The following is a 20,917-nucleotide window of genomic DNA, read 5'->3' as shown; positions in this document are numbered from 1 at the left end:
ACTGTATTAATACCAGACAGACAGATATGTTGACTCCAACATAACAAAGTATGTGTTGGTTGCAAACTTAATGTTTAATACAAATACTTAAATATAGGTCAGTGAAGTATTTGATATGTGCTCTTGAAGTTTCGTTTAAAATCAGCTGATTTTTAGCATGCTTTGAATGGTTTTGTTGCACTTTTTCCTAGTACTTCAAAGGAACATTAGGATTACAGCCTGGGGACTCTGCCCTGTTCATCAATGGACTGCACATAGATCTGGACACACAGGACATATTTAGGTATTTATTTATATGGTGCTGTCACTGTGCGTAATGCTTTACAAAGTACCAAATGACAGGTCTGTGCCCTCATGAATTCACGATCTACTTCATCATAGGGAAGATGAAGTCTTTAAAGGTGGGCTGAGACAGATTTATGGAGCGAGCGTCCATCATAGGTTACAAGCCTGTGACTATATACTACCTCCAGGTTTAGAGGTAGCGTATTTCTGAATGCCAGATTCTAGGGAGTGGAAACAAGATACAGGTATCATGTTGACGCATCTGGTAGGCTGCTGTGAGATAGGGGAAGCCGGTCTAGATAGACCCTGGGCCTGAACCAACAGGGCTTCTAGGAAGGGCAGGGAAATAGAGGCAGGGTAAACAAGTGAAGAATGTGCATGTGACCACAAATGTATACTTCAGAATATTTGTTGTTGTTTAGTATAGAGTGCAACAATTGTAAAAGGCTAGATGTATTTGTATTTTACAGTTTTCTTTTGATCTTTCTAGTTTGTTTGATGTGCTGAGGAATGAAGCTCGTGTTATGGAAGGGCTGCACAGTCTAGGAATCGTAGGCCTCTCCATGCACAATGTGTTAAAGCTAAATACCCAGCCTTCAGACTCTGACTATGCTGTAGACATCAGAAGTCCTGCTATTTCAGTGAGTATGAAACTGTTTTGTCCAATTGTTCCAGCAATTGAAACTGTATGATGAGAATATCATCAAACAGTAAATGGGCTCTTTTGGCTCTCACGGGAACTTGTTATTGGGTCCTCGTGGTAGGCTGTAATAGAAGGATCTTAGCTATATATAGATATGTTGAACTACATTAAAAGTTCAAGATTTGTCCTAAAGCATTTTACACTTGATCCAAATGATCTGCAAATATGTAGTAAGCAATAGCATTATACCAGAAATCATTATGAAAGGGAATCTGTTAAGGTCTGCTAATACTCTGCTCCTGGAACCCTAGTTAGAGTTCTAGATAGCAATTGAAGTACCACTGCAATCTAAAATAAAGCTTATTTAGATACTTCTTTTCTAAAGCAGTGGTCTCCAAAATGGAAACTGCTGTGCATCAGGAATGTCTTCCCCAACGCAACCGGCCCTTACCATTCTGGCACGCTGTGGCTCACCGTGTCCCCCGATTGGGGCAACATGACGTTCTGGGAAGTCATGTCTATGGTGCAATGCCCCAGTGGGCATTGTGTCTGGATTTCCAGGCAGACACAACTGCCCAGAGTGTCACGTCATCTCAATTGGGGGACATGTTGAGCCGCGGCACGCTGGTATAGTAAGCTCCTCTCAACAAGCAGATGGCTTCTCCCAAACCCTGGATCCAGCTCCTGGGCCAGGGTTTAGAAGAGCCTGCTCTAAAGGCCTGGTTAGTACTTGGATGGGAGACCGCCTGGGAATATCGGGTGCTGTAGGCTTATACCATAGTCCAGTGGTTCTCAAACTCTCTGGGAGAGTTTGAGAGCCAGTAAGTCTTTGCGGGGGTGGGGAGAGGAGGCAGTGGGGGTGGGGGGAAGGCAGTGCCGCGACCCCCAGGATCGTGCCGCTCAGGGGGCTGCAGGGGCTTGGGTGCACTTACCCAAGCCTCCTGCAGCCTCCCTGGGGTGCGGGGAGCCCGACACGACTTCTGGCAGGGCTCCCCGCAGCAGGGAAAGTGGATGCGGAGCGATCGCGCTCCACCCTGCTAAAGCGGAAGTGGAGTGCGATCGCTCCACATCCACTTTCCCTGCTGCGGGGAGCCCTTCCAGAAGTCGTGTCGGGCTCCCCACACCCCAGGGAGGCTGCAGGAGGCTTGGGTAAGTGCACCCAAGCCCCTGCAGCCCGAGTGGCACGATCCTGGGGGTCGTGGCACTGCCTTCCCCCTGCCTCAAGGTGGCCCCGCCCCTTAAGGGGGCAGAGACCAGGGCCCTCAGGCTGGGGCGTTGCAATGCCCGAGTTTGAATAGCACTGCCATAGTCTTTCGAGACTGAAGGTTGCCAACCAAAGGAACAGAGGTATAGTTTGCTTTCAGGGCAATCAAATACTGTTCTAAGCAGAAGGTAAGGCATTGGATTGTTCTCCAGTGCAAGGCAGCTATATTTTTTATTGCTTCAGTATTAGGGGCTGATCCTGCCCACTTGGTCAAAGTCACTTGAGCAATCAGTGCTGGTGTTCCAACTCAGAGAAGGAATGTGAGGCATAGCAACATGAGGCACTGGGTTCCTAACACTGCACAGTTGTGAGCCAGGTGGAGTGATGTAGCTGTGCTGATAAGTTCAGGCTGATATTCAGTATCATTTCTCCTTTATTTCATTGCCAGCTTTTCTAGTGACATTTAACTCAACAAATGAATTGAAAATGCCCAGAAGAGCATGACGTATGCTATAGGGTAGAAGCAGTGAGAATAGTATCGTAGGTGAACTTTTTCAGAGGTTTCTTCACATAATACTGTGTCTCATCTTCACTACACTAGAACAGCTAATTAGAATGTTGTCAACATGGTAGTCTCTTTTGGTGGAGGGGGCATCTAGAGTTGGATACCTCCCCTCACTCACTCAAGAGACAGGACTTAAGGTAATTAGCAAAGGTTTAAGGAGCTCCCTTAGAGGAAATTCCTCTCATTTTCTAGTCTTGACTGTTCTTGAGACAGGCACTAACTTCCAGGAATATGACCTGACTTCTCTTGCCTCAAGTGAAAATGAAAGCGAATGAGGAAGCTCATCTCCATCACAAGGTCTTCAAGGCCTGCTTGGAATAGGTATCGCTCCCCGCCCCCCACTTTGGCTTCTCGCCTTGTCTTCCTATCCATGGTTGGGGAGGCACTTTTTTCCTCATCTTCTTGGTATTTCTCTTCCAAAAAATGAGAGAAGGAGAGAGAGAAAAGTTTCTTTACTTAGGGGCCTCTAAAATGCCCTTCAACTGAAAATCAGGTAGCTGCAATAGCATGCAACAAGCCCACCAGATTTGGTCAGATGCTGAAACAGAGAAGCAAGCGACTTTATCAACAAAGTATATGCCTTTGCCCACCATGCGGGATTGTTTGGCTGTCAAGTCTGGGATATCTGCGTCTCCCTAGTAGACACCAACATTTGGTTAAGAAGGAGGTGCTGATCCACCACTGCCTCTCCCTTACCCAACCCCTTTGCCATTAAGGGAGGCTTTAGTGGACATCAGGAGAGATGGTGCAGCTGTCTTTTCAGCAAGCTGTCAGGTCTTGGGAGACACCACTAGACTGTGTCTCTTCTCCCCTTCTTATCACAACCACAGCAGAGGTTTTGAAGACGGTAAGCAGACACTCTGCTCCAGCACCATTGTGTGTGACTTCACATTAGATGAGCAATGGTTCCCAGACAGGACCCACCAATGGGTCAAGAACCAATTTTTGGTGGATCACAAAAAGTTTGCAGCATTTCCGACTGGGACTACATGTTGGTATGGGCACCATGAGATTTGGAAGCCACCATCTTGTTTCTTGCAAGTTTGGCGAGGTCCAAGATGGTGGCACCCATGAGAACAGGTTGGAGGGGGGTCACCAGGGATATCCCACAGTACTGTGCCACTATGCCCTAAGGTGCTGCAACACACACTTTGGGAACTCTTGCCTTACGCTTCCCGGATAATATTGTCTCCCCAAGACTCTTTAGTTCATATTAGTTCTCTAGATTTATCCTACATCATCTTGAAGCCGTCAGTGTTATTTATGTTATGTTTTTCTATACTCCAAGTTGAAGTTTCTATAATTATGTCTCAGGCTACAGCCTACCAAAAAAAAAAACCTAAACAAAAAACCTGTGAGGGATATTTCCTATGGGCTCTTGAAGCCTTTGCTAATAGTCCTGCCCCTTGAGTGAATGGGAGGAGATGCCCTCCTCCCATCAGGAAGAGACTTTTATGGTAAGCACCAGTGTTCCTGTCCAAATTAAATTGGTAACAGGCAGTTTAACAAGCATGATTTTAATTTTTGTTTGTTTGTTTTAGTGGATCAACAATCTTGAAGTTGACAGCAAATATAATTCTTGGTCTTCTAGCATCCAGGAACTATTGCGCCCTACCTTCCCTGGTGTAATCAGGCAAATAAGAAAAAATTTTCATAATTTTGTAAGTGTTGACTTTGTTTTTGCTCTGTTACTGCATCCTAAATCTTCCAGGGTTAAATATTTTTTTTTATTTTGTTTAAGCTTAATTTCCTAACCAATGATTCCACAATAATTGACGTATGTTGTATGAGTCTACTGGCATATTCTATCTTTGTCCTTATTTGCATTTCCTTGAGGTGCAGAGTATGTTGCACTTAAAAAAACCAGAGATCCTTTTATGACTCCTAAGACATCCTTGAGCAAATGTTTGGAAGTGAACCACAAAATGTTGAAATAAAATTGGACAAAATGGAAACCTCTTGCTGCAGGTCTGACTCTGGCAATTCAAAACCAGCCTAAATTGGAAGAACTTTCACTGCTTCTGAAAGAAGTTTGATCTTTGGGGAGTTTCCAGTAGAAAAGGGTATTTGCATGATTGTGTCCCAGTCACTGAAATGGCTCGAGCCACTTATGGCTTTGTCAGTCAAAACCAATACAAAAACCAATACAAAGAACCTGGTGCTGATGGAGCAGCCCTTGTGTAATGTGCTGCAGTGGTTGGTTGTGCTGTATCTGAAACTTGTGAGTGGTTGTCCATGACAGTCCCATAAACAGCACATTGTATGTTTGACATATCAGTATCTAAACACAGTTGAAGAAACCTGGCATTCATTTCAGGTTCTAGCTCCATTAAATGTTGGGGGAATCCATTTAAATTGTGCTATGTCTCACTTGCTGCAGTTGGACATATATTTCAGAGTATGAAATGTTGCTGTATCTGTTCTAAAGTGAGAAAATAACATGTAGAAACTTTTTGTTGTTACTGTCAGGTACTCATATTGGATCCATCCCATGAGAGCACAGTGGAATTGCTTAGTGTGGCTGAAATGTTCCTTAGTAACCACATACCTTTGAGGTAATGTTTGATTTTTTTTGTATGGAACCTTTAAGGCATTGTCTTTATTCTTGAGGCTGAGGAATAATCACAACTTAAGAGTTTTGATAATAGGAAAAGTAAGCATTTAGCATACTAAGGGCACAATCCTAACCAACTTTCCAGCACTGACATAGCTGTGCCAATGTGGTGTGCACTGCATCCTGCAGTGGGGAGGTAGTCAAGGGGGCCTCCTCAAGCTAAGGACGTGTTTGTTGCCTTATCTTGGGGGCTGCATTGCTACTAAGTCAGTGCTGGAAAGTTGGTTAGGATTGTGCCCTAAAGCTCTGCTGAAGCATTTGTGTATTTCTCTGCCCCTTCCCCTTTTCCAGCTATGAAAATAATGAATATCTAATCCATATATACAAACTTTCTGGGTTATCTGCTGAATGAAGGTTCTGGTTGGCACCAGAATAGGTTGGAGATATGGGAGTAGAATTTATACACAATCTAATGAGTGTCTGGTTTGCATGCACATGCAGGAGTACTAAGTGGAACATCCACATTGTGGACTATTTCTGTCACTGTGGACTGGTACAAATGTAATGTCACAATTATTTACCTCTGCCTCCCTTGTTGTATACGAATGCTTTCTCTTCCCACCCAAATCCATGGCTTTGTTTTAGCTATGGTTAATGCTAAGTAGGATTTGTTTTGCTATTGGTTCAGATTCTTTGTAGGAATGATTCCTACTTAGCATTAACTTGAGTTAGCCATCCTGTTTACACTGATTAGATAGATCCAGCAGGGATGTACTTCCCCTATCTGCAGCTTTCGACACCATTGGCTGACCAAAATGGTGCTTGGAGGCACTGCTCTGCAGTGGTTCTACTCTTCCTTGTCTGACAGGTTCCAGGTGGTGATGCCGGGAGACACCTGTTCAGTGCCCTGGCTCTTACAGTTTAGGGTGCCACATGGCTCTATCCTATCTCTCATGCTTTTTAACATCTATATGAAACTGCTAGGGGAGATCATCTGGCCGTTTGCTGCACCCCTCTTCCCCGCAAGAAGAGGTGTGCAGCTTGGGAGTTCTGATCTCTCAGCTCTCTTTAGAGAACCAGGTGGCAGCAGTAACTAGAAGTACATTCACACAGCTTAGGCTGGTGCACCAACTGAGACCATACTTGAGCCATCTGGACCTGGTCATGGTGACCCAGGCTTTAGTAACTTCAAGACTGGACTACTGTAACATGCTGTACATGGGGCTATCCTCTAAAATGGTTCAGAAACTGCAATTAGTGCAGAATGCTGTGGCTTGAGTGGTTAGAGGGACTAGAATGCTATGGCTCAAGAATGCTGTGGCTTGAGTGGTTATGGGGGAGCAAATTAGTCTAGGGAGTCTCACCTCCCTCTCCTGTTTTGAGCCCTTGCCTAAAAGTCATGAGGGAGGGACTAGTTCTCCATTCCCCTGGAAGGGAAATTGCCTGGAATTCCCTGGAAGGGGAATTCCATAGTTGTGACACCACTACAGAGAAGGCTTGTGCCCAAGCTGCCACACCTCTCACTTAGGGCAGAGGCGGCACTTGTAGAAGAGTCCCCTCAGATGACCTAAGAGGGCGGGCTGGAGTGTATGGAGTGAGGTGGAGTGAGATGGTCTTTTAGATAGCCTAGTCCTAAATCATGGAGGGCCTTAAAGGTTAGAACTAGTATCTTGAATTGGGACCAGAAGCAAATGGGCAGCCAGTGTAGTTGCTGAAGTAGTGATCCAGTAGTGTTATATCACAAAACTGGAAGTGGATTGCGATCACCACTTTCACATTTTACAAGCTGTGGGGAAAAAGACTGTTTGAAAAAGTCCCCCTGCCCCTGCAGCAGCATAATTCTGGGGATTGTGTCACCGCCTTTTTCTCCACCCCTGCAAAAAGTTATCTTGGGAGGTTTACTCTTGAGAACCCCTGGGTTAAGATTTTAATCTGTATGACTCCTGTTTTTTTTAAATAGGATTGGTTTAGTCTTTGTGGTTAATGACTCTGAAGATGTTGATGGGTTACAAGATGCTGGAGTTGCTCTTCTTCGCGCATACAATTATGTTGCAGAAGAAGTAGATAGCCATTATGCCTTCCAGACAGTTATATCCGTAAGTAATTCTTTGCAAAAGCAATGCAATCTGGTGGTCAGATTTGTGCATCCCACTGGGCTTGATTAGAGGGAACTACATGTATGAAAGAAAGAAAAGGGGCAATTTGAGGCTAGGAAGGGAATACTGAATCCAGTCTGTCCCTGCTCCAATCTTCACGCCATTCTTCCTCCCTCGCCATTTCCTTTCTTATTTATTGCTGCTGTACCATGTAATGGGAAAGCTGTTGCTTTCCAGGGCTTCTTGTCCCTGAGACAAGAGTTGAATGCATTTAAAGAAGAAATGGGTCAGATGGTTCACTCCATCTTTTCTCTCCTACCTATATGCTGTCTGGTTTCTTCCTTTTGCTGTTGTCACTGCAACTCAGTCATAGTCTCAGTGTGATCCACTGATTCTTAACAGTGATCGTTTTCAGAGATTCACTCATATCACCATCAGTTCTTAATTTGTTTTCTTTGAGGCTTTCTGCCTTGCACTTCCTTAAACATTCTGGGGAAATATAGATGCTGGGAGAAAGTAATGGTAGACTTCTCATTATAGTAACTTATAGAACAGGTTAGGAAAAAAATCTTTCTATTTGTACAGTGGGTCCTTGGTATCCGTGGGGGATTTGTTCCAGGATGCCCCCCCCCGCAGATAGTTAAATCCGGGGGGGGGGGGTACCTGCAAACCGGAAGCCTCTGGGAGGCATTCTGTGCGACCTCCCTGTGCCTCAGAAGACCTCCCAGAAAGGACTGGAAGGTACTTCTGGTTGCATCTGGGAGGTCTGGCCCTCCAGCTGTTGGCTCAGCGTCCACATATATTCAAAACCATGGATACGGAGCCTGCTGATAAGGAGGGCCCACTGTCTTGTGTTGTACGTAATCAAGTCCTGGCCGTAAGTATCAGCTTTGCAATTCTAGTTTGCTGTAAGTATTGGGATAGAGCAGTGGTGGTATTATGTATGTAACACTTTGTAGAATAACATTAGGGGCCAAAAAGACAGGTCTCTGAAATACTGAGATATCATTTCTTTTGGGGACAGGACTAAGAGATTAAGTCAAAGGCTTCCTGGAGTATGTAGGATTTCAGCTGGGGGTTGAAGAAAATAAGAGATGGAGCACAATGTTTATTTTACTTGAATGGAGTTCCAGGCATTGGGAAAGTAAGGGAGAGTGGTTGATGTACGAATGATTAAGTGGGAGCAAAAAATATTGATCGTAATGTTGCGTGTGTTTCAACTGTGCTTTTGCAGATATATAACAGAGTAAGTGCAGGAGAAAAATTGAAAGTGGAACACGTGGTTAGTGTTCTTGAAAAACAATATCCCTATGTAGAAGTAAACAGCATTATTGGAGTTGATTCTGCCTATGATCAAAATAGGAAGGTAAGGAATTCATGTATATTTTACATGCTTTCTTTCCCCACTGCTTAATTTCTGCCTTCTATAATTGTGTTTTTCCAAACTGTTCAGTACAATGGCAGGCAGATCAAGATACTCTCTATGAATGGTATGTGTTCATAATTTCAAGGAACAGTATGACTCAGTAATGCTCTCTGCTCTCTTTCTCTGGTGAGAAGGCAAATCCTGTGGTCCCATCACAGCAAGTGGCTACCGCAGCAGAGCTGACGCTGGCATAACATAGTTCTGATCTTGTGCATTTGCAGCAGCAAACCTGAAAATGCAAGAATAGCTGTAGAATCAAGAAGCAATGTAGCATCACTGGCACCTTCCAACATTGTTTGTATCAACCCTACCACCCCTGAACCAATCATGTTGTGCCCTGATCTTGCCTTGCTGCTACTAGCCATGCATGGAAGTTGCCAATCAACATGCACAAAGAAGTGGGTGCCACTATGACATCACTAGAAGTGTTTGAAAATGGTGTTATTAACGTTTCTCAGAAGTAAACCCATTGTGTTTGGTAAAAGGGTGCAAATCTATCTTACTCATCAGAAACAAGCACCTTTAGACATCACTTTAACCAGGCCACGTCTCCTTTCACAAAGAATACAAACCTGCCAGGAAGCTCACAGTGCCTCCCCTGGACAAGAGGGAGGCATCTCCATGACTCGCCTAGTAGGAAAGCAATGACTTATCCAAAGATTCATTTAGAAGCCCAGATTTAGCATGCAGATGGACAAAATAAGTGTTATAGCAGCCTGCCAATCACTCTTTTTCCCAAGGAGAAAGCCAAGTGAAGAAAGGTGGTCCTGCCAATCATAACAGGCAGCTCACTCCATAGTCCAGTGGATAGGAGGAATGCATGTGGAAGCCACAAGCTCCCCAGGAGAAGAATTTGAGTCTTGCCTTTGGGGGGGGGGTGCATGGTGTGTCTTGCCCAATCTGCAAACACACATAGTAGTCAGAACCAGTTGGTTCCTATCAGCTGCTTAGTTTATATGTAATTAAAAATATAATTTTGTATTGTGTGTGACTAGTATATACTGAAATATTAAAATACTAGATATGTAGTAAGTACTTTGAATTAGTCTTCACAGTATGGACAGTGCTGCTTAAGAAAAAAACTTGTAATCAGAATGCTGTGCCTTTTTCTGACGTTGTTAAGGAAGTATTTAAAGGCAGTAAGTTGTAGTAGAAACATGAAGGAAATAATCATGTATATATCTTCTGTGTATTTCAGGAAGGCCATGCTTACTATGAGCAGACAGGTGTGGGCCCCTTACCGATTGTGCTTTTTAATGGAATGCCCTTTCAAAAAGAACAGCTAGATCCTGATGAACTAGAAACAGTGACAATGCATAAAATACTGGAAACCACCAGCTTTTTCCAAAGGGCTGTGTACTTGGTAAGATGTGTTACTTTAAAAATAAGAGATCAGGCACTTTCTATGCTTAAAGATGAGAACCAAAGATCTGTTTAGCTTGTTCTATGCTTCTAACGGATTTTAGACTTCTGTGTTATAGGACCGTGATGCCCTCTGCCATGAGGCAAACTGTGTTTGAAACTGCAGGGACTTTTAAGCACAATTTTTGTTATAGCACAGGGTTTCCTCTTCTAAGATATACATTCAGCTCCAAAATTTCATATAACGGCACATTGGATCTCAATATTTTGCGAGGTACTAATTACAGTTGTACTGTGCAAAGAACTATTAACTTCTTCATGTTGAAGCTGGTTCAAAAGCATTCTTTTTCAAAGTTATTTGAGATATATGGGTTTTCCCTTTTTGTTTTGTTTTTCAGGGTGAACTCTCAAATGATCAAGATGTGGTTGAATATATCATGAGCCAACCTAACGTTGTTCCAAGAATCAACTCTCGGATCTTGATGGGTGATAGAGAGTACCTAGATCTAACTGCAACTAGTAAGGGACAATTCTTGTTGACATTGAGTGACATTGGAGAAGAGTATGAAAGAATTTGAAAATCCTCAGACATTGTTGGAAGATGATGTTCTGTATCTTGCATAGGTGGTTTTTCTATCCTTCCAGACTTAGTCTCTGTTCCCTGACCTTATTGTTCTTGTCTATGTTTTCCCTTCTTCTTTGTCTCTATACATTCCTATGCCCAAATATTTCTGCAAGAATGTGAATATTGCAATTGGACAGATAAAAGTGATACAAAGGAAACGTAGGCAGACTTTGTGTATAATCTCTTCAGAGCAAAGGCTGTGGTATAAAATTAGGTTACTCTTGTACAAAATTTTGATTTCCACTGTTCTGATGCCAGCCATCTTGTTGCCACTCTCCTGCATCTGGCCTTCTGTGGTAGGCTACTTCTAAAACCAGGAAGTCACACATACCCTTCATGGCTTGTAACTTGTCGCTGAACCTATTTATTTCCTTTCGTCTTCAGCCATGTACACCGCAGACACTTGAGTATGCCGATCTCACAGATAAGTCGAGGGCAGATTTTGAGCCAAAATCGTGGAATTTTCTATGATCCTCGGATAAGTCAGGGGGTTAAACTTAGGGAAGTGTCTGACTATAATTTTGTCTGATTTGACCCAAGGTCAGATCCTGAAAAATAACCTACCAAGAACCGTACAGTCTCTGATTCATTAAAAATGTAGTAAAAGATCATAAGATACATTTTTATACACTAACTTAAATTCTGATCTTCACAATCTTTTTAGTTTGTAGATTTAGATAGTTTACACTATCAGAGTAAGTGCACTATAAACATACTGATACAACCATTAATCAATTCCTTCTTTAAGGTGCCTGGTGTGTTAAACCAGAAGCTCTACACATAACACATAATTGGGGAAGTGTGCAATTCAATTTACAGTGGAGAGACAAGCAATAAGGAATGAACATGTGCAACACATAGTTGCAATCTGATTTAAATCACATTAAAGCAAATCCATTTAAAAAACAATGCCCCTTTAGGCTTTTTAAAAACAGCCTTGCTTACCTTTGTGAAGTAAGACAGTCATTAGGCAGTCAATCCATGAATCTGTTTCTCTCCAGGGGCTTAGAAAGACTTCACTCTGAGCCAGCAACCCCTCCCTTCACCTAGAGTGCAGTACTGGGAAAGAATGCAAAGTGATGATAATTCTTTCACATGCTTGGGGGAAGGGAGGGGTTGCTTGCCTTGAAGTAAAGCTGTTCTAAGTGCCTGGAGAGAGAATGATTGATGGATTGTCAGCCAGCTGCCCTCTCTTGCATTAAGGAGCTATTGTTAAATGACTTTTTCCCTTTAATTTAAAGGGTCCTTCTCATCACATTAAGATAAAACTTCGGGTGAAAAATCTGTGGATAATCAGGTTATACCTGTAGATCCCATTGCTTTCCATGGGTGTTATTATTAAGTAAATGGTGCACTGAATTGTAGCCTTAGACTTTGTTTCAGATGGAAATGAGGATTAAAACATGACTTTCAGAACTGTTTATGATTGAGGTCTAAACACAGATCCATTCTGAGCAAGTTGGAATCCCTGGGACTAGTGCCACTGAAATCAGGGGGCTTGTTTCTAAGTAAATGTGCTTGGAGTAGAGAAGGGATGGTTCTTTGCCTTTGTCAGTATTCCAGGTAATATATGAAAGCCCGCACCCCCCTCTAAACTCTCTTTAACACACACTGATTTCAACAGAAGAGGAAGTATTTGAGAATCACTGCAACACAGGCTTCAACAACTCCAAATCAAAACTCAGCAGGACACGATAGAAAAGAGCCGTGCCATGTGTTTAAAGAAACCAGAGCTTTGCCAAACATTTGCTAAAATGGAACAAGGATGTAGAAGGGTCAGGTGTGATCCTGCCAAAGAGAATGAGCCATGCTTGATTGAAATAGCAACACTGAGACCCTGCTTACTTTTTTCTCTGGAGGAGTGAAAATATTAACTTTATCTTTAGTTTGCTCTGGAGCCTGGTTGCCCTGGAGCTTGATTGTAAAGGGGAAAAGCATCTGAGCCACACCACTATTTTTGAAGAGATTAACAAAGTGCTTATGCAGTAGTGTGTGCCATTCTACTCTTCTGTCTAATGGCTCAGCCCAGAGGGAAGGAGGAGAGAACTTAGTGATGCTCTACATTTTCCTGCGTGTCCTCTTGTTCTCCTCTGGGCCTCTCCTGGTTGTCATGACATCCCCAGACAGCCCTGACCCCTTAGTGGCCCACTGATAAGGCGAAGAGATTATCTAAACTGGATATATTGGTAGAAATCTCTCATGATTTCTCGCCTGTGTACACATGTACACAGACGCGCTCTCTCTCCCCCTCTCTTTCTCTCAGTGCTGGGTTCCAGAAGGAAGCGTCCACATCCTTGTTAAGATTTTCTGGCCCCATCTTCCCTTGTGCACCTACCAAACTACCCTTGAAGATTGAAATAGCATATTATTGCAGCTGTTGCTATAACAATAAACAAAAATGCAATACGATGTACTATATGTGGAAAGGAAAATAAGTGTTTTAATGGAAGAACTTTAGACGCACATTAAAGAGTGCTTTTGAGTCATTATCTCTATTTTTATTCTGTGCATTATACTAGTTTGATTATAGTCCAGGTGCCTCCAAATGGTGGCGCATGGGTGGGATCCAACATGCAGGAGAAGCCGCCTTTCTTCTTGCCCAAGCATCGCAGAGCGGCTGCTTCCAGTGCAGAGCAGCTGCCGGGCAGCTGCTTCCAGTGCCTGTCACTCCAGGTGCCTCTGTACCCCGATTTCCTGAGAATAGCAGCTGCCCGGCCTGAGGCTCTGCAATGACTGGGAAAGAAGAAAGGCAACTGAGGCACAGAATGGAAAGTGCCATGGCCGGATTGCTTTTCCTGCTTGCAGTGGACCAAGGTTTGGAGGCTACAAGTCTAGGCAAAAGTAGGTGAACTCAAGGGTGGAGACATTGGTGTACTTTTGAAAATAAGTTATGTGAATTTAATTCCATGACTGATATGTCCCTTGTTCTTAGCTTAAAATATGGCATGTGTTGGATTTTGTTTTTCTTGCAGATAATTTCTATGTAGATGACTTTCCTAGATTTACATTCCTGGATTCCAAAGACAAGACAGCTGCTGTGGCAAACAGCATGACTTACTTGACCAAGAAAGGTATACTCTAGTGTGTCTTCATACTGAAACTAATGCAAATGAAGGCTTACAATTTCACTTGTTTATCAAGTGTTCCTTTGTGTTGCAAAACATAGTGTGATATATCCTTATCTTTTCAAAACAGCTTCTAGTGATACCATATTATTGTCCCTTCTCTACTGTAGTTTCAGTCATTTACTTTATATGTCCTTCTTCATGTGGTCAATTCTTTCTTTGGGTTATTGCATACGGCTCATTGGGTGAGCAAATTCTTTATAAGCCACCATAGATTTAACCTGCCATTAAATGTTCATTGATGTCATGTTTTGAAAAGTCAGATGGATATAAACCACATGGCAACACAAGCAAATGTATGAATTTTGACAAAGTATTCAGGCAGAATTTCTTAAACCAAACTATCACGTAGCATCCCCCAGCTTCTATACTATCGTTTGATTTCTCTGGTCTTACATGTGCAGCAGAATGAACAAATGTTCTCCTACCCAGAGGAGACCTCCAGGAATGCCCCTCTCCCTCAGGATGCAGCTCACATTCTAGCAGCACAGCTGCATTGGCAGCGGGGGGGGGGGGGGAAGAGGATGGGATTGGGCCAGAAGACACTGAAATTGAGAAACCCATAACTGTTCCAGTCTCTATTATATCAGGAACGAGCACGAGGAGGGTTTTTTTAAACTTATGTGGGCTAAAGAAGCCTATCAGTGAGACTTTTATGAGAGGGGACAAGTTGCAGAAGATTGATTTTGTTCTAAAGGGATACATGATTTCATAAAATATGTTGATTTTTTTGCACTGCTGAAAATGAGTTCATTCTTAGTTGCCATAAACTTTGCTGGTTGCTTATAGGAGTACAGCAGACCCGACTAGTTGTATGATGGCTGTTTTATAAACTAATGGTTTATTTTCCCACTCTCTCCTCTTTTACTTCTGTTCAGGAATGTCTTCCAAAGAAATCTATGGTAATGAGTTTGAGCACTTCCTTTCCCTTCTCCCTACTATTACATTACTATATTTAGATTCTTTGAGAGATATTTTGAGTTGTTGGTCCTGGCACCTGTAAGCAATGAAAAATAGATGGATTTCTATTTATATGTACTGTATGAAATTTAAGTCCATAGTATGCAAATAAAATTTTACCCTTAAGGGATAAGCGCACTGAAGTTGCTTACAGGTTCTTTGCAGGCAGGTCTTCAAAATCTTTTTTTAAGCAAGTAGCCAAATTATTAATAGAAACAGAGTTATGCATGTGCTCTATTTTAAGTATTGTAAACCTAATCTAATATTAATATTAATTTATAGTATTTTCCTTGGTACTTGCTAGAATCCTTGGAATGTCTAATATATATCTTGCCTTGAGGTTCCACTCCTCCCCCCCAAAAAAAATACACTGCATGATGTACCTAGCATGAAATGGAACTCTCTTGTGCTATTATCAAGAAGTTTAGTTTTTCTCTTTGATGGCATTCTTTTTTCTTGTACAGATGAATCTTTTGTAAGACCAGTGACTTTTTGGATTGTTGGAGACTTTGACAAACCATCTGGAAGACAACTGTTATATGATGCAATCAAACATCAGGTAGGTAGCAGCCTTAGTTAACAAGGAGGCAAGCAATGTTACCAGCATATATAGAGAACTAACAGTCTAGTCTTATCCCTGCTATCCCATAGCATGCAGTATCTCTCACGGAGTACATGCTGCATGCTATGGCGGCCTGGGAGAGGTAAGTAAACATCATTTTTTACTTGCTTCCTATAGGCTGCTGGACCTCCAAGAAATATTCTCAGACCTAAGTCAGCTAGCTGTTGCATGTCTGAGAAGACTCAGGGGTGTGTTGGGACAGGCAGATGGGGATAGCACTGGAAAGCACTACTGCCACCAAAATCCACCCCTAGTTTGGCCCACTTCTCACCCCAGTCCTCCCTAAATGTCCCCCACCTTGCCTGCTTCAGTGGGGCATCTGAAAGCCACTGGCATATGTATGGGGCTTCCAGTGGTTTATGCCATCAGCTCGAAAGTGCATGACGACAGCATGGCTTTTGCTCCACTGGAATGGGGCTTACACTGATGGATCATGAGATCTGTCAGCATAAGCCCAACATTGGATTGTGTTGCCCATCCTGTACACACTTTCCTGGAAGTAAGTCCCACTGAATTCATAGGATGTGCAGGATTGCTCAATAAGTGCCAGCACTTGCTTATTTTTTGAGACTTTTGGAGGCTGGTCCAGATAAATTCTGACTGCGATAACATAAAATTGCTTTTTTTCACACCAGAAATCTTGATACAACCTGAGGTTTGTTTTTACTTTGTATTTTACAATAGGCAATAGTCTAACCTAATGAATAGCACAGTGCTATGCACATTTACTTGAAAGAAAGTCTCATTGTGCCCAGTGAGACTTGCTTCTTGATAAATGTGTATAGGATTATGCCGTAAGTTTCTTCGGGTTAAGACAATTGCAAATGGCAGACTAGCCTTCTCATTATACCTAGCTATCTCTTTATTGCATACCCTCACTCCAGTTTTGCTTTAATATCCAGCCTGAAGAGATATTTCATTGAATTTGAAAGCTTGCTTACTACTTAGTAACTTTAATTTGGTCCTGATACAGGTCTTACCCTACTGTAGCTGTTTAAATGGGAATAGCCCAGTAGGAATTCTTTTCTACACTAAACTACAAGTATTGTTTTGCCTACAAATTCATGTTGGAATCTAAAGTAATAAGAAGCCTGAACCCATTGTTCATGTTTCATAATTGTGATTTATTTTATGGTGCAGTAAAACAATTTAGAAAAAGTGCTTGTTCCATTTTTCCAGAGAACAAACAGCTTTATTAGTATTCAGGCTTTTAACAAATGTCTGCCGTTAAGCAAAAATCTGTTTCTTTTGGTCAGTGTATTTTTATATTACGGTCCATTTTTACCCTTAAAGAAAGGAATGAGCAGATGAATATTTTGGTTTTAATTTAATTTTAAATAAAGGTAAGGCGTTTCTATGCCATTATGATTGTAGCTGTTTAAATGTGCTGTTTTCTTTTTAAAAAGCTCATTGTTTCTGTTCATACATATTGTGAGACTTGTTAAATAAAAGTTGGAATCGCATATATGTGACAGGTGGCATTTTAATGCTGATTGTTATGGTACTCTTTGTCAGACTTCAAAATTGTCTAGAAACAACATTATTAAAGTAGATTTTATTGTTTTGTAGAAATCCAGTAACCATGTCCGGATTGGTATGATCAACAACCCCAGTGAAGAACCAGACAGTAAGAATACAGTTGTTGCCAGGGCCATATGGGCAACCTTGCAGACACAAACCTCTAACAATGCCAAAAATTTCATCACAAAATTAGCTAAAGAGGAGAATGCAAAGGCGCTGGAAGCTGGAGCTGATATCACTGAATTTGCTGTTGGAGTAAGTATATATAGTCATTTCTAGTGAGGTAGACTAGTTGCTTTTTGGGTCACCTGCTCCAGAGCGGGTGTATGTGTGGGGAATCTGACAGTGAAAATATTTTAGTGAAAATATTTTACAGGGTAGAGTTGAACCTGTGCTATCACCACCTACAACCAAACAAAGTTTAGCGATTTCAGGAAGCCCAGAGCCACTTCCTCTCCCACTCTCCTAAGGAGTTAGGAACAGATGAGTGTACTATTCCCATGCAGAGGCATATTTCAGAAACATGGGTCCCAGCAAAAATATGAGATCCTCATCTAGGAGCCTTACTTGCAGCCCCACCCACCAGCCCTGCCCACAAGCAGCTCACTAAAGTTGTGAACAGAGTTTAACAAGTCCCATTGTCAGAGTGCTTTGGGACATGGGATTTGAGGATTTGGCATTATGAATTTGTGCACCATGCAACAAAATGCGTCAGTGTATCTGACTGCAAGCCTGTTAATACATGATAATTTATGCAGTAGTTTTTAGCAGCAAGAGCAGAGCGTGTGATCAGTCCTATGGGTTGATTTACTGGTATTGTAAATCTTCGGATTGGACTATTAAAGTGTCCTTATCTTTTTCTAGTTATTACTAATTAAGGATGCAGTCGGCTGCACTTGTATGCTCCATATCACAAAACAGTAGTTTAGAGAAATATAGAAATCTTTACAAACACACTACGGCTTTTGTGGCTGGATGAGTCTAAAACAAAATTTAAAATGTTGCTCAAATCCTCAAGCCAGTGTATATTGTATTCCTTGCGAGTGTGGAAAAATCTACATAGGGGCCACAAAATCTACGGGACTACGTAGGGAGTGTGATTACTAGAGTTAAGGAACACGAACTCCACTGCTGCTTAGAACAAAGTGAAAAATCAGCAGTGGCAGAGCATACTGTGCGAACTGGTCACCAAATAAATTTTAATCAAACTCAGGTTCTTTCCACAGTGCAACAATAGCATAGTAGAACCCATAGAGAGGCCATTGAAATTCAAAAACATAAAAACAATATGAACAAAAAGGAAGACACTCTGTTTAAATTACTTAAGGCATTAAGTAATGCCTGCCTTCCAGTACTCAAATATATGAGAATAAAAAAGTTTGAAGAGAAACCTATATAGGAAATTGTGGTCATGATGAACAGGCAAAGAGTGTAATTTGTTGAATTTCCAGCTAGCAGATGAGACCAATTAGATACTTGCTTGGGCTACCTACAAAAAGGGATGTTATTCAGAACATTGAGCAGAGGACACAAAATTCTTTGTAAGCCTCTGAAGATGCTTTCCACAAATGAAAGTGAAATGTTGGGACTAGATCTTACAATGTGTTTTAATCCGTGGTTTGAAGATTCGAGCAACATTTTTAATTTTGTTATAGAAATCTTTCAACTTACTTTAAGATCTCCCCTTCTGTTTCCCTCCATCAGCCATTGTGGGTAGGTCACATTAGGCCCTTTTCCAAAGTTGTAGAGGGGAGCTTTCCAGTCCCAAGTAACTTTATAGGAAATATAGAGGCTGCCTTGGACCATTGGCCCACCTACCATATCTCACTGCTGTGTGCACTGACTTGCTGTGACTCTCAGGTTTCAGACAGAGGTATTTCCCAGTCTTACATCAAGATGTCAGGAATTTATCCTAGGATTCTCTGTATGCAATCCTACACTCTGCAACTGAGCTGTTGCCCCTATTCCTACCTGTTTGTGCATGGTTACTTGTTAGTATTAAAAAGTATTGATTTTTCAGTTGTATTTTTCTTAAGAAACATAGCAGTTTTTATTCTATCATGGAATTGCAATAAAATCTGCAGAATATGAATTGTTTAGTTCGATAGGCTGCAAAGTTCAGCACACCCCAGTGTGTCTAAAGACATTTTTAGATGGCCTTGCAAAATTATCTAGGTAGTTTCAATAATTATAAGTGAGAACAAGGGAAACTCTCACCTGTTTACTTGGAAGGAATTTAATTAAAAACCACCACCACCACCACCATATAGCAGTTTGTGCACTTGTCCAGTTTCTTAATTGATTTTTACTCAGAATGATTTTTTTCTCCCGACCATTTCAGGGCATGGATATCAATGCTTTTAAAGATGCCTTTGAATCTCCTAAAGTGGATTTTGTTCTTTCACATACCATGTACTCCAAGGATGTTCTTAAACTAAAGAAAGGCCAGAGGGCGGTAATCAGCAATGGAAGAGTAAGTAAAATGAGGAAGCTGCCTCTAAAATCTGGAACAGAGACGATATCGCTTATAGGAATATTTATTTACACACCTAGCCTGTCCCACTCTCATGCTCAAGGCAATATAGCATTTTTAACTAACATCCAGATAAAATCAGAATAAGATGCCAGTCCTTTGATCTTCAACATGGTTAAAAGCTGGCTGGTACTAAAAATCACCACTGTCTTTTTGTTTTTTGTTCAGCATGGAATTAATGAATTCATTCACTCTAATTTCATTGAACAACATTCCAGATAACTCGCGTTATGCCATTAAAGGACCTTAAGAAATTGAATGGGATTTGTATTTGCTTACAACCTAAATTTTATACAATGATCAGAATTTATTTCATTGGACAGTGTGCAAAGGTTTTGCAGCTATTTGAATAACGTATTGCATAGTCTAGAAGTTTGCTGACCGCATGCCTTTCTATCCAGATAAGCATAGAGCACCCTTATTTCTGTTCATAATTTTTCAAGAGGCCCTTCACAATTAGCATTCCTTTTCTGTGGATGAAATGCTTCCCCACAGCAATTAGATTATCTCTAGGATTAGATAACAGTGTATCCCAAGTGTGCCTCTGTGGATGTTTTAATGAGCTGTGCTGGCCAGCTATCTGGGTGGTATGGTAGCTCAACTGTTCCATACTCATGTTACAAAATGCTGCATTAGGATAGTGCCCATGTGAATGTTCACTTGTTTAAAATATTTATATTCTGCTTCTTTGTCCATCAAGGCACTGCAAGACAGCTAATAACAGTGTGAATGCAAACAAATTACAAAAAATAGTCAAGCAGCTGATGATTTTAAAAGGAGAGAAAAGTCAGCAGACAAAAACAAGGATCTTCTCAGTGCAAGGATCCCTTCAGGACAAGGATCTGCACTGATTAGACCTCACCTGGAGTATCATGTCCAATTCTGGGCACCCCACTTTAAGAAAGATGCAACCAAACTGGAGCAGGTTCAGAGGAGAGCGACAAGGATGATCAGGGGGCTGGAGGACAAGCCCAAGGTTGAGGGAACTTGACATGTTCAGCCTGGAGAAGAGAAGGCTGAGAGGGGATATGATAGCTGTCTTCAGATACCTAAAGGGCTGTCATATGGAAGAAGGGAATAATTCATTCTCTGCTGTCTCTGAAAGTAGAACTAGAACCAGTGGGTACTACAAGAGAGATTTTGATTAGACATCAGGAAAAAATTCCTGATGGTCAGGGCGGTTTGGCAGTGGAACAGATTGCCGAGAGAGGTGGTGGACTCTCCCTCACTGGAGCTATTCAAGCAGAGCCTCGACAAGCACCTGTTGGAGATGTTCGTGTTTTTTTTATTTTTTGCTCTCAGTCTGGAGAGGTTGAAGAGCTTTCCATCTGATCTGGTCCGGAGATAGAGGCCTTCTGAGGCCTTTTTTTAAAGATCATTTAGTTGTGTAGTTAAA

At 41.8% G+C, this 20,917-nt stretch overlaps 1 protein-coding gene across 3 annotated transcripts in view; it reads left to right on the top strand.

The window, feature by feature from the left end:
- Positions 1-20,917, top strand: part of UGGT1 (UDP-glucose glycoprotein glucosyltransferase 1) — a 61,808-nt gene that overhangs the window by 20,242 nt on the left and 20,649 nt on the right. For 2 of the 3 annotated variants that reach the window (XM_066619449.1, XM_066619447.1), the window contains 13 exons: positions 192-283; positions 776-926; positions 4,239-4,358; positions 5,167-5,252; positions 7,212-7,347; positions 8,582-8,713; positions 9,972-10,136; positions 10,534-10,654; positions 13,733-13,831; positions 14,764-14,787; positions 15,310-15,404; positions 17,037-17,243; positions 19,330-19,461. In XM_066619449.1, the coding sequence (XP_066475546.1) occupies positions 192-283; positions 776-926; positions 4,239-4,358; positions 5,167-5,252; positions 7,212-7,347; positions 8,582-8,713; positions 9,972-10,136; positions 10,534-10,654; positions 13,733-13,831; positions 14,764-14,787; positions 15,310-15,404; positions 17,037-17,243; positions 19,330-19,461 (1,560 nt within the window). The remainder of the gene's footprint in view (positions 1-191; positions 284-775; positions 927-4,238; positions 4,359-5,166; positions 5,253-7,211; positions 7,348-8,581; positions 8,714-9,971; positions 10,137-10,533; positions 10,655-13,732; positions 13,832-14,763; positions 14,788-15,309; positions 15,405-17,036; positions 17,244-19,329; positions 19,462-20,917) is intronic. The other variant, XM_066619448.1, reaches the window with a different exon arrangement.

This window comes from Tiliqua scincoides, chromosome 3 (genome assembly GCF_035046505.1).
Source record: "Tiliqua scincoides isolate rTilSci1 chromosome 3, rTilSci1.hap2, whole genome shotgun sequence".
In the NCBI taxonomy this organism is placed as follows: Eukaryota; Metazoa; Chordata; class Lepidosauria; order Squamata; family Scincidae; genus Tiliqua; species Tiliqua scincoides.
This window is presented reverse-complemented; position numbering and strand designations above follow the sequence as displayed.